The 14481-nt window shown below is 40.7% G+C and overlaps 1 protein-coding gene across 3 annotated transcripts; it reads left to right on the forward strand.

Moving 5' to 3' along the window:
* The first annotated feature begins 2109 nt into the window (after positions 1–2109).
* On the forward strand, positions 2110–13257 carry LOC121746415. 3 transcript variants are annotated; one of them, XM_042140241.1, is made up of 5 exons: positions 2110–2208; positions 2290–2352; positions 3127–3206; positions 3314–3390; positions 8662–10668. In XM_042140241.1, exon 5 carries the CDS (start codon positions 8786–8788, stop codon positions 10508–10510), a length of 1725 nt encoding a protein of 574 aa, XP_041996175.1. In that variant the 5' UTR covers positions 2110–2208; positions 2290–2352; positions 3127–3206; positions 3314–3390; positions 8662–8785; the 3' UTR covers positions 10511–10668. The 3 variants fall into 3 exon arrangements, 1 of the variants encoding a protein (XP_041996175.1); XR_006039027.1 differs by lacking the exons at positions 2110–2208; positions 2290–2352; positions 8662–10668 and adding exons at positions 11112–11190; positions 13020–13257 and having other exon boundaries at positions 3065–3206; XR_006039026.1 differs by lacking the exons at positions 2110–2208; positions 2290–2352; positions 8662–10668 and adding exons at positions 5733–5903; positions 6036–6380 and having other exon boundaries at positions 3065–3206.
* The last annotated feature ends 1224 nt before the right edge of the window (positions 13258–14481 follow it).

The following is a 14481-nucleotide window of genomic DNA, read 5'->3' on the forward strand; positions in this document are numbered from 1 at the left end:
GCACTGCTGCTGATGATGCATCAAAATCCGCAACTCCTCCTCCAGGCTGCTCCGGAGCTCCCTCTCTAGCTCCACGTTTCTCTGCCGAAGCGCCTCCGACGCATCACGGTGGCGACCAGAGATCGGCACACAGGGAGAGAGAGAGAGAATGATAATAGAAATAAAGAGAGATAATTATTTTAATGGAATGTGTATGTGAGAATATGGGAATAAAGTTTGTTTCCAAAAATACCCCTATGCTATTTTTATTAACTAATAATGTATACTTTTATTAATCATTGGATTAAGATAATATGTGGCTGAGATTTGTTCTCTAGTTATACACTTAAAATTAGTTATACTTTGATCACTACTATATATATATATATATATATATATATATATATATATATATAGGGATGTATTCATTTACTTTTCCTATATTTCCTCTTTTTTCCTTCTTAATATCAGCCATTAGATTAGAGAAATGGACGGTCAAGATCAACATTGGGTAATTAATCCCGTGTTGCATTATTTGTCCTATTTTGTGCATTATGAGGGTACAATAGTAATCTAATAATGGCTGGAAACCGCTACGAATAATGCACCACATGGTCACGAGTAATGCATATAATTGCCTATATAATGCACAATATGTGAACTGCAATGCATACGAACAAGATGTGTTGTGTTATGATGTTGGACACACGTTTCTTGTTTCCCCTAAGGGTATAATAAGCTTAGGGGCTAGGGTATAGTACGTAGACATGTATGTAATCTTCACATGGTAACGGGTAATGGATATAATTGACTATATAATGCACAATTTGTGAACTGCAATGCATACGAACAAGATGTGCGGTGTTATGATGTTTGACACACGTTTCTTGTTTCCCCTAAGGCTAGGGTATAGTACGTACGCATTAATAACAAATTATAAAACGATACGAATAATTCACCAAATTGTCACGAGTAATGGATGTTATTAACTATATAATGCACAATATGTGAACTGCAATGCATACGAATAAGATGTACCATGTTATGATGTTTGACACACGTTTCTTGTTTCCCCTAAGGGTTTAATAAGCTTAGGGGCTAGGGTATAGTACGTAAACATTACTAAATGCACGTATGTAATCTTCAATCCGTTGATTAACCCATATATACAATACCTCTAATAATGCATAATATACTGAGATAATGACAATTAACAGCTACATAATGCACTACCTAAACCAAATAATGCACATACGTATATTCCAATAACAACAATTTGTTAGTAATGTCTACGTACTATACCCTAGCCCCTAAGCTTATTAAACCCTTAGGGGAAACAAGAAACGTGTGTTAACATGGTACATCTTATTCGTATGCATTGCAGTTCACATATTGTGCATTATATAGTTAATAACATCTATTACTCGTGACAATTTGGTGAATTATTCGTATCGTTTTATAATTTGTTATTAATGCGTACGTACTATACCCTAGCCCCTAAGCTTATTAAACCCTTAGGGGAAACAAGAAACGTGTGTCAAACATCATAACACAGCACATCTTGTTCGTATGCATTGCAGTTCACAAATTGTGCATTATATAGTCAATTATATCTATTACTCGTTACCATGTGAAGATTACATACGTGTCTACGTACTATACCCTAGCCCCTAAGCTTATTAAACCCTTAGGGGAAACAAGAAACGTGTGTCCAAACATCATAACATGGTACATCTTATTCGTATGCATTGCAGTTCACATATTGTGCATTATATAGTCAATTATATGCATTACTCGTGACCATGTGGTGCATTATTCGCAGATACCAAAATGTGGCAGTTACTTTTCCGTCAAATGTCAATAATGACCCTGTAATGCATACAACCACCTTCTATAATGCAACACGGAACTAGTTTTATAGAATCAATCTGATCCGTTGATGCCTTAAATCTAACGCGTAATATTAAGAAGGAAAAAGGATCTAAGATGTGAAAAGGAGAATAACGCTCCTATATATATATATATATATATATAGGGATGTATATATATATATATATATATATATATATACCCTTCGCACAATATCAGTAACTATCAACACCTTTTGAACCCCTCCATAGCGATGTCGGGCCGGGTTATGGGGGCACCTGGGGTGAGCGAATCACCTTTTGTCCCTAAGTAACTATCAACACCGGTCGTCGTGTGTTGTTTTTCTTCTCTTCCGTAAAGGTAACTTTTCTCCTCGATCCATTGAATACGAAAATCTGCATATTTGTTGATTCCATGGTCAATTTCTTCGTCATATCACAGCTTGAACCCGAGAGGATCGTGATCTCAGTTTATCCTATTTGTTGGCTACTTTTCCTCCGGAAGGTATAATTCTCAAAAATCATATGAACTCTCTACATTCTGAATATCTCAAAGCATACCATTCAATAGCTGACCCGATTAGAAATTCTTCTGATAACACCGGAATGTCAAAGTCTAAATCTTTATCTCCTGTTGTTGAATTGTTTGAGCTCCTTTGAACCAAATTAAATTTAAAACCTTGTAGAAACAAATTGGCTGACAGAGGGGAAAAGGGGAGAGAAAACTTACCTGCGGGAATGGGCTGACAGAGGCAGCAGCGCTGCCCGACGGAGTGCTGGCCGTCTGGAACGGCGGTGAAGGTGAGGCGGCTCCAACTCGGCAGTGGTGAACAGAAAACAGCAAATGTTGAGGGAGAGAGAATTTGTTTTGGGGATTTTGTGTTAACTTGGAAATAGAGACGAGAGTTGAGGGAGAGTTTGTTGCTGGGTGTTCTTGCTGTCAATTTGAATTAAGCAGAGGGAGGGCGTGAGAATTTGAGACGGAAGAGAGAGATTAGAATGTTGAGACAGTAGGGTGCATATGGGAGTAGACTTGTTTTATTTTTATGTTAAGGGTTTGTTTGTTTGGTATGATGGCCTCCTATCTAGGTTCTTTCTGCACTTTGTTTGGTATGATACTGCACCTCAACGACCCGGTACCTACCTGCCAAACCGATAGAAGCCTAACCAGGCTTTCGGCTCTGATAACACACTATATGACCGATCTAGTTTGTGGAATTAATGCAGCATTGTCTTAAACACCCCTCCCCCTCTTCCTCACTCCATCTAGTTCAACCAGATTTTGGGCGAGACTACAGACCGCCTTCAACTCCGACCTCCACTGGCGGCGAAAATTGTATGTAACCGCTGCCGACGGCTGTAAGTAACGCACAATCTTAGGTCACTATTCCTTAATATGCTAATTTCCTGAACCACGCAATCTTTATGAATTCAAATCATTGACACAGCTTGGTTGTAAAATGTAGGACTAGTGATTCCAATCCAGCGGGGAAGGTCGAGAGTCACACGGTCCTGTATGGCTAGCGAGGAGGATAATCTTAAGGTACGCAAATTTCACCACTTACCCACAATGAATTTGGGATAAATTTGGTCGCGTTGTGGCGGATCTGGATAATCGAAGTGACGTCAAGTGACGAAGTGATTTGAATACACTTTTTTGAAATTCGTTGGGTGGTTGAAATTTGAATTTCATGAGAATTGCATTTGTATATTGGTGGATCTGCAGTTGTTCGGGCCTAGTTCCCCATTTGTCTGTACCATTGTTTCATTCCATTCGTTGCCTTGTTGTTGCTTGGATGTTGTTGTTGTTCTTTTGCTGAATTCATTTGAGAGTACAACGACTTGGGTATTGACACCTTATTCTCAATTTTCTTTTTTCCAAAACCTGTAGAAGAAGTTCATGACTTTACGAGTTTACTGAAATTTAATGAAGATTTGGTTATTGTCAATAAGCTTTGTTCGTATTCTGTGGACCAAGATAATGAGTTTACTTAATGTTCAGTTGGTTGTTGTGTTTGTAAGTGATTGAATTGGCATCTAGGACTTTGTCAAGCTTCTGCACTTTCAATGACTATTAAATGTATGTATTGGTTGATCAGAGTGAAGGTAGGTTTAATGAAGTGACAACATTGTTACTTTTGCTAGAGGAGATAATACGGAATCATCAAATAAACATGATGCTAGTATCTTTCATAATCATGCTAATTGGCCCGTGAAAGCACAAGCGCAAACGTTGGGACAAACTTGGCCATTCACAAATGCTAGATTCAATTCCTGCTAATGTCAAGCATTTGGATAGGCTTGTGCGTCTCATAGATAGGTCATGTGTGGATAATTTAAGGATGGATAGAAACACTTTCGGTCGCCTCTGTCGTATTCTCCGTGATCGTGTAGGATTAATTAACCAGAAATTCGTGACTCTTGAAGAACAAGTTGCCATGTTCTTATGTGTTCTATCACACCACAAGAAAGCTCGTATAGTTGGTTTCGATTTCATACAGTCCTCTCAAACTGTGTCAAAATACATACACACTGTGCTACGTGGTGTGCTCACGCTCCACAGTTTGTTTTTGGTTAAGCCCTACCCTATAGATGAGGAGTGCTCTGACCGGCGATGGAAGTGGTTTAAGGTATGTTCGTTTGCATCTGCACACCTCCGTTTGTAAAGCGTGTGATTGGTACTGAAATGTTTAACAATGCAGGGGTGTCTTGGAGCCTTAGATGGAACCTATATCAATGTACGAGTACCTATTGCTGACGTACCACGATATCGGAACAGGAAAGGTCACATCACAACAACCACACTAGCCGTATGTGATCCACAGCTTCGTTTCATATACATTCTCCCTCGATGGGAATGATCTGCAGGCGATTCATGGATTTTACGCGATGCAATAAGTAGGACATTAGGGCTCAAAATGCCTAAAGGTTCAACTCACTTGTTCTACCACGCTTGAATCATCTACTCTCATATCATGCTGGTGTAGTGCATCAATTGGTTTATCAATTTACAAGTTGCTACTACCTTTGTGACAATGCTTACGCTAATGCTGAAGGGTTCGTGACGCCATATAAAGGTGTTCGTTATCATCTACAAGAATGGGGCCCTGGAAGGCAATCACCTCAAACCCCGGAAGAGTTGTTCAACTTGAGACACACTAAGGCCAAGAATGTCATCGAACGCTCTTTTGCCGTGTTGAAGATGCGATGGGGTATACTCCGCTCTGCAAGCTTCTACCCGATTGATGTTAAAACCAGTCTGATTATCGCATGTTTCCTGCTACACAATTTCATGCGTAGTGAGATGGCGGTTGATACGGTTGAGGCGGAGTTAGAGTTACTCAATGAAGTCGACAATAAGGATGACAGTGACCACGAACACGTGGGTGGTGATCATATCAGTAGCGTTGAACCTTCAGGTGGAATAAAAAAAAGAGATGATCTCGCGAGTGCTATGTGGGCTGAGAAAAACAATGTATAAACGAGGTGGTTGGGAGACACTTGTGCCATACTATGTTCCAACTACAAGAGTTCTCTTTGATTTGTATGAAACATTGATTGATTTTCCCCTACTTCCCTTCCGGCTCATATTCTGTGTTGTTTATTGGTGACAGATTTTTTCAAACTCATCCTCAGGCTCCCCGCAATTTATGTACCTTAGGGGTAATTCTTTTTGGGTTCTAGACCACATTAACCATTCCATCTTAATACTGGACTTTTTTTAGCTTCCCCAGTTTGTGAGAAACGCATGATCGTCATGCGTCGTCCTTTAATGAAACGCATAAGAATCATGCATTTTAATGAAAAACGCATGAAAGACGTGCGTCTTTTTTTTAATTTTTTAAATTTTTTATTAAAAGACCCATGACCATCATGCGTCTCTAGGTAAAACGCATGAGTGTCATGCGTCTCTCCTTCAAACAAAATGACGAATTTCAGAAGCAGAATACCATTCTGCGCGAAAGAAGAGAGAAAGGGGCAGCGGCAATTTTCTTCCGATTTCCGGCGATTTCTTCCATTTTCCGGCGATTTCTTCTATTTTGTGGTTATATTTCGGTAAGTTTATCTCTTATTATTAATTAATGCATAATATTGTTAGATTATGTTGGTTTTCCCTGATTTACTAAAGTAGGGTTTATAGGAAAAAATTGTCCCTAATTTTTGTATTTGTTATATTTTCGTATGCAGAAATCATGCAAATATTTATGAGTTTGTATTGGGGTAATAGTTCAACTTCCACAGTTGGGTATTTGTTATGATCCACCTCGGGCGAGAGGCTCCATTATATTGAATTCGCGCATTTCGTATTCTGAATTAGTTGCAATGATATGTGGTGCGATGAGAATAGATATGAATCAGCACGTCATTCAAATATCATGGAGACATTGTCTAGTCTTTACATCCAGTATGATTTATATATGTACTGATATTTACAATAGATCCAGTATGATTTATATATGTACTGATATTTACACTGATCAAAGTGTAAAGTGTATGTTCAACGAGGCTCAAAATTCTACTTGTTGTATTGAATTGTTTGTTGAATATTCACCTGTGAGAAGTTCAGAAATCACACCCGTTGTTGATTATGGCGCTGTTAATGTTGGTGTTGGAATGAATGATGAGTTAGCTGTTGCAGATCCTGTGATGATAATACTCACATTGTACGAGATAATGATGAACCATTGTTGCCAACAACATCTGAGGCAGATGCCAGTCTAAGTGACGATTCTCCTGGTGATGCTTCTGATGATGAGATAGTAGTATGTAAATCCGTTGTGCAAGGTGAACAACCACTTCCAAAATACATTCCCAGGGGGATAAAATTCTTTCGCGGATTACCAAGTGGTCCTTCTGAGGTACCTAATGAAGTTGGCAATGAACACAACAACATGTACTGGGATGAGCGACATCCATATCGGATTGCTATGGGAACAAAATTTGATTTCAAGCTGCATGTGAACACGGTTATGACTATGTAGAGTTTGTGGCGTCAAAGACAGTTTAAGGTCATCGAGAGCAAACTAAGAAGGTGGCATGCCGTATGCAAATTTCCAGCAGGAACGACAGAAGATGGGGTAGCTATTATCAGCAAGACCGACGCTGAAAAAGTGAATGAATGTTCGTGGGAAGTTTCTGTTACACAAAGAGCCCATGATGATATGTGGGAAATTAGGAAGTGGATGAAACGACATACTTGTGAAGGACATCGTGTGAATAGAAGACATGCTAACTTTTCATCATCAATGATTGCTCTGTGTATTCGACATCAACTGCAAGAAGATGTTGCTTTCAAGGCCTCGAACATAAAAACCTATATTCATGAAAGATTCAATGTGGTAATCAGCTACAAGAAGGCATGGTATGCGCGGAGAAAGGCTTTAGAGATTGTCTTTGGTGGAGTGGAGGAATCAATCAGACAGTTACCAAGCTACATGCTTGAACTGCAGTCACAGAGTCCAGGCACAATTGTTGAGTTGAAGCACAACGAGCTGTTGTGTCACGGACGTAAAAAGGTGTTCAGTTATGTTTTCTGGGCATTTGGGGCTGCTATACATGCTTTTCAGCTGGCCCAACCGGTTTTAACAATTGACGGGACTCACCTCCGAGGAAGATTTAAAGGTAAATTGCTTGTTACTTGTGGTTTTGATGTTAACAAGAAATGCTTGCCTATTGCATATGCTGTTTTTGATGAGGAAACTGGCGACAGTTGGACATGGTTCTTGAATCATGTAAGAATTCATGTGGTGAAATACCAGAGGGAGGTGTGCATCATATCAGATAGGCGTAAAGGAATCTTCAAGGCTATGGATTCTGATGAATGGAAAAAGGAGCCGAAATGTGACCACAAATTTTGTTTGATCCATGTGAGGAAAAATATCTTAAAGAAGTGCAAGGGTCCTATTGTGAAAAGCATGGTGTGGGCATTGGGTGCTACAACTCAAGAGCGTAAATATAAGAGAAGGTTGCGTGCACTATAGGAGGAAAGCCTTGAAGCAATACGACAGCTCAATATGGCCAAAAAAGAAAGTTGGTCTCTTTGTTACGATGATGGACTTAGATCGGGGGTGACCTCAACAAACATGTCGGAGTGTTACAACAAGGTTTTGAGGGGTGTAAGAGAGTTGTCAATTATAGCTTTGAATGATCTCACATTTTGGAGAATAGTGAAATGGTGGTCACAAAAGAAAACAAAAATACAACACATCGAAGGTCGGTTAACACCATGGGCGAGGGAAAAACTTGCTGAGAATGATGCCAAGGGGCAAAAACATCACATTTCTGTACTTAACCGAGGATTAGGACATTACCAAATTCGAAGTCGGGCACGGCTAGAAGATGGGAAGCCAAAGGGCAACAATGTACAAAAGGTGGAGTTTGATGATTCTAAGTGCACTGTGGGAAGTGGCAGATGTGGAGAGTACCTTGTTCACATGCTTGTGCGGTTGCTAGAGATAGAGGTATCGCTATGTTTGAGCTCATATCTACACAATACCACAAATCTACATGGGAAGCACAGTATTCTGGTGGTCATCCATGGGATGCATCAAGACACGAAGATTATTGGGCTAAACGCGGATGGAAATTGTGTATCACCCCTGAGCAGTTGTGATACGTGCATATCCACATGAGATCCCCATATCTTTATTAATTAGTTTGATTTATCGTATCTTTAGGATATCTATTTCTTGCTCGTTAAGTTAGTATTAGTATTATATATAGGACTATTGTTCTTCTCTCTATTCAATCAATGAAGAAATAACATATTACTTTCCTCATCTTTATTGTTCTTTACTTTCCGCATAAACCCTAGTTGGAGCTGATCTCGGGGAGAGCTCGAGACGTCCGTTTTATCATTCCATTTATCGCAACAATCATCGACAGAATCTAGTTAAGGGAGAGAGCCCTTAACAATTGGTGCTTTCATTGTTGAACTCATGTCGGATTTTCAATTGATCATAGGTCGCACGGAGCCCTTGTGTTCCCTCCCGGCGATTACTGATCCGGTGTGGTCGCCGGCTGTGGATTCGACCTCTGTCGACCCGATCAGAGTCATGTTCGAGCATATGTTGGCGGGTATGGCGCGCTTGGAGACTCGCATGGACGAGTATGATCGCCGACTGCCCGCGTGTCACACGCCTAGACCGGAGCCGAAGCCGCTGGACGATCGCCCACGATCGCACCCTCTGGACGCAGCCGCGTTCGCTCAGCCGCTCTCCGCGGTGTCCATCACCGTACCGCAGCAGTCGTCGAGCGGAGCATGTACGAGCCGCCCTGACGGGTTTCATCCAAACCCTAATTATGCATCAGACGATCCTCAGCCTAGGTTCGGAAATCAGCTATCATCGTGGGACCTCCCACCCTCCTCGCGACCTCAGCCCACATCCTGGGATCTGCCGCCTGCCTCGCGTCAGCAACACACTTCACAATGGGGCCAGCCCCCCTCGTCACATAACCCCACGGCGTTGGAACCATGGGGCAACCGATTCCCCGACCTTCGTGTTCCCACCGGACATCCGTCATGGGAGCCCGCGGGTCATCGACATCAGGCTTCTCTTCCGGCCGTGGAATACCATTCATGGGTCCACCAGCAGTCGCCACTGCTGCCCGTGCTCGACCAACCGTCACCACCGTTCACTGCGGTATCCGTCGCAACTGCCCCATTCATGGACATCAACGAAGGGTTTCGGCCAAATCCTCGCGGTGCGTCGGGGTCGCGTCGCACTGGACCAGCCGAGCGCCTGATCCAACAGGAGCTTCAATCGACGTGGGATCTTCCCCCAGCGTCGCGTCCACACTCGGCATGGGATAATTGGGGGAGTCGTTTAAGCGAGCCCCACATTTACAGCGGCGGGTCGTCGTGGGATCCCCCGGGGCAGCGGCAGCCGGCGCGCATGGATGAATACGATCGGCGTCCATCGTCGTCGCGACTGCCGAATCTGCCGGAGCCTGACCCTCCCTATACTCTCGCGAACCACCGACCGATGGATGTCAACGTGCCTCACATCCCTCCGTTCTCGGCGATTAGCTATGCTACGCCGTCCTACATTGATCCCTATAGTCAACCGCAGTACTACACCGATCCCTACACTGATCCCTATTATGAGAATAATATTGGTGTTAGCCCAGCGGTGGTCCATAATGTTGTAGTTCATGTTCCTAAAGAGCCCGCTCTCATCCAAGTTCAGGAGAATATTGTTTCGGAGCGGAGCACGTCATCTGCAGAAGAAGTTGTTTCTGGAGAACTGTACAACCTCCCAGAGAATGGGGACTTGCCAGCAATTCAAGACGAAAATGTTCATGTGTCGAAGAATGTCGTTGAGGCTCGGGATGAGGTAGAGCCGGTGATTGAAAACCCCACCATAATTGACGAAGCACCAAAGAAGTCGTATGCTCCTATTGCAATGCATCTCAAGGTAACGACTGCAACTTTATCGAGGTTTCCAGCTTCGGTTTTTGTGCCATTCCTCGAAGGGAAGAAGGTTTTTGTGCCATTCATCGATATGTCATCCACGGCACGCATCGAGCCTCACTCGGTGAATGTTTATGGGAATATTGAAGGAAGTCGTTCAATTATTCGGTGGGCATTTGATCCAGGGGGAGTTATCTCGCCAAAGCTGTTGTTTCGGACTCTCTTCGTTGTGTCGTGGTTCCCACCTTGAGGACAAGGTGGATTTTAACCGCGGGGGAGTTGATACGTGCATATCCACATGAGATCCCCATATCTTTATTAATTAGTTTGATTTATCGTATCTTTAGGATATCTATTTCTTGCTCGTTAAGTTAGTATTAGTATTATATATAGGACTATTGTTCTTCTCTCTATTCAATCAATGAAGAAATAACATATTATTTTCCTCATCTTTATTGTTCTTTACTTTCCGCATAAACCCTAGTTGGAGCTGATCTCGGGGAGAGCTCGAGACGTCCGTTTTATCATTCCGTTTATCGCAACAATCATCGACAGAATCTAGTTAAGGGAGAGAGCCCTTAACAAGTTGCTTCCTCGAAGGCATGGCCGTGGTAGAACAAAGAGGATACCTAATCAAATGGATGTCCGAGAGGAAGATGAACCGAAAGCTCCCCGCCATTGCAAGAATTGTGACAAGAGGGACACGACCGAAGAAATTGCTCAGTCGGTTGTGTTATGTAGTTTCATGGTAGATATTTGCTATGTTTTTTTTATATTTGTGTTAAATGTTGTTGGCATTTGGGATTGACTTTGCAATTTCTATTCTTGATGTGCTTTTGGTCTTGTTGCAGCTAAGGTCTAGTCGAAACTTCTGCAGCGACGTCATTTTGCTATGTGTATAATCCTTGGAATAGCAGCCTATCTATACAAGTAAGTTCGTATAAGCCTTTTCATTTATGTTCTTTTGTTTGGGATGAGTTTGATAAGGGAAATTCCCTTATCAAGATGCCGGAGACGATAAAAGAGAAGTCCCGGGAGGCGGAATCCCGTCGACAACTCAAGCTTAAACAAAGTGCGTAAAATAAAACAGAAAGAAACGTAAATTCATAAATTCATTCGTTCGTTCTTTGAAAGGAATAACAATGACACCTATTTATAATACTAAATACCCTAACTTAAGGAAAAGAAAATATCCTTAACATATATGGAAAAGATATGACAAATCACTAATTAACTAATTAATAAAGATATGGAGATTTTCATATAGATATGCACGTATCAACTCCCCCGCGGTTAAAATCTACCTTGTCCTCAAGGTGGGAACCATGAAGCAACGATGAGCGTCGAGGAATCCTCTTGGGTCAAATATACAAGACTGACCAGTCCAATTATATACTTCATTTGGCTTCATAAAAAGCCACCGTGACAGTGGCAACATGGTCCCCAAATGAGAACCATTCGCATGAAACACAAGAGAGTCTTCATCTACCCTTTCCATGACCTCAAGCATTGTATAGATAGGTTTCACAATAATATCAACATCAAGCAATGCATCGGTCCTTTTCTCCTCTACTGGTACTTGAGGAGCGTCTACTCCAGATTCCATTGGATGATCACCAGAATCCATGGGCTGGTCACCACCATCATTGGTTTTATTGTCCTCAAGCATCACCATATCAAAATTCAGAGGGCAAGTGACAGCAACTTCATCAGGAATGAACTCATTCATTGATTCCAAACTGCCATAAACTGCATCGTTTTCGATGCGGCGGTAGATTTCATCAAGGCGAGACTCCATCCTTTTGCACGCCTCCAATAATTGATCAAGCATCGCTTCAACTGGGTTTGGCGCTGTGGTGGCTAGACGAGGTGGCTGCGGCGCGGGCTGATTCCATCCTGAGTTATGGTTGGGGGGCAGTGGCTGATCGTATGTCGAGACCTCGTGGAAGGGGCATTGTCCCGGTATCTCCCAGTAGGCAGGTGGGTCCCAGCAACTAGGACGACGTCCGGGCGGTGGTGGCGAGTACATATCTGGCTCATAGGATGGCGGTTGTTGATATGTGGCGGTCTGGCGCATCCATGGTGGGTCCCAGCTAGTGGGCTGTCGGGCGTGGTAGGGGTGACGCTGTTGGTGCCCGTCCGACTGGTATGGTAGCGGTTGTAGGTGGCATCGCCAATCGGATGATTGATGATCTAATAGCGGCTGCTCCTCGGACAACGGAAACGGACTTGGGGATTGATATACGGGCTGCCATGGGTGGTACGGGTACCCGGTTGTTGTATATCGCGGCTGTTCAAAGGTCCCCGTTGGATACATAGATGGAGAGTGAAAATGGTGACTTCCGTCGTGGAGATCTCCTTCGTCAAGATGCGTCGATTGTGGAGGATGAGCACGAAATGAAAGCACCAATTTGATAAGGGTAATTCCCTTATCAAGATGCCAGAGACGATAAAAGAGATAAAAGAGAAGTCCCGGGAGGCGGAATCCCGTCGACAACTCAAGCTTAAACAAAGTGCGTAAAATAAAACAGAAAGAAACGTAAATTCATAAATTCATTCATTCGTTCTTTGAAAGGAATATCAATGACACATATTTATAATACTAAATACCCTAACTTAAGGAACAAGAAAATATCCTAAACATATATGGAAAAGATATGACAAATCACTAATTAACTAATTAATAAAGATATAGGGATTTTCATATAGATATGCACGAGTTTTCTGTTGTTATTGTTGTTGATGAGTTGGTCCAACAGCTTGTGATACAGGAAGAGATAAAATCATAGTAGCAAGCACTTCGGCTTTACAAGAAACTATTTGCTGCTTTGAAAAGTTGTTTAGTGTGTAGAACTCAAATGACCAAAAACATGGAAGTTGCAAAGCTGTATAAGACTTGTGAAAGTTGCAATATGTGTACTATTTACAAAGTGGATATGCTATCTTTATTAATTTAGTCTAGTATAAACAATTAGTGAGTTTTGCTCTACATAATTATTTTCATTCTTGTATGATCAAAAGTTGCAATCGTTCATATGCTATCTTCGACATGCTGTGGAATTAAGGCCCTCATGATTTTGTTGTTTTATATATATGTTGTTGGCAAAAAAATATATAATTATTCTCTCACTAAGAAATCTGTTTCAATTAATTTGTCTCTCGTGACTGTTTTCATGTACAGTCACTAATTAAATGATTATGATTGGATTCGCACAAAAAAATATTTACAAACAGTAGCTCTGTTACAAACAGTAAATCTATTAAAAATATAAATTCCAAAACTGCAAGTATAATACTTCTGGAATTAATAAAAAGGTGCAAAAGACAAAGTTTTTTGGAGACGAATCCCAGAAAAACAGGGTCAAAAGAAACGTATGAAAATAGGAGAAAATATTCTGTGGTCATGACATACCAAGGTGGAAATGTGATTTGGTATGTCCTATCAATACATCATTGACAAGTGAAAATAAATAGAGTTACACTTCCAACTAGAGGGTTGCGTTAGTGTGCTAACTAATTTACAGTAATAATTAATAACTTTCAATTTTGGATATTAAAATTATCAACATAAAGACATAATTATATCAATACAACATGTAGTTTAAATATCAACACAAAGACATAAGTTTATCAACACAAGAATATTGATAAATTTATGTCTTTCTGTTGATACTTTTAAAATACAAACTTGATATTAGTTATTAGTTATTACTATAAATTAGTTAGTATTTGATCACCCACCTCCAACTAGATATATTAATTATAGAAACATAATTATTTTTTCTTAAAAGAGGCATTATAGTTAAATACGGAAACTATACCAAAATATTGGTATATGCATACACGTGAATAACAGCTAAAGTGATCATATTATGTTACACATTTCAAATTTAATGGGGTTGCTTTCTTTCTTAATACAATATAATATAATCAACATGAACACGAACAAAAAAAATATGATCATAACTTATTTTGTTTAAATTTAAATTTATTTACTAGTATATGAATAATTATATAGTGTAATTCTTATTTTATTTTATAATTGCACATTCATCATATGCATGATAATATATTATGTTAAGGGTATATATATATATACACGTGAACAATAAAAAAATGATCATACTGTGTTACAAATTTCAAATTTGATGAGGTTGTTTTTTTTTCTTATAATATAATATACATGAACAAAAAAATGATCATAACTTGGATTTTGTTAAA

This window comes from Salvia splendens, chromosome 1, assembly GCF_004379255.2.
Source record: "Salvia splendens isolate huo1 chromosome 1, SspV2, whole genome shotgun sequence".
NCBI lineage: Eukaryota > Viridiplantae > Streptophyta > Magnoliopsida > Lamiales > Lamiaceae > Salvia > Salvia splendens.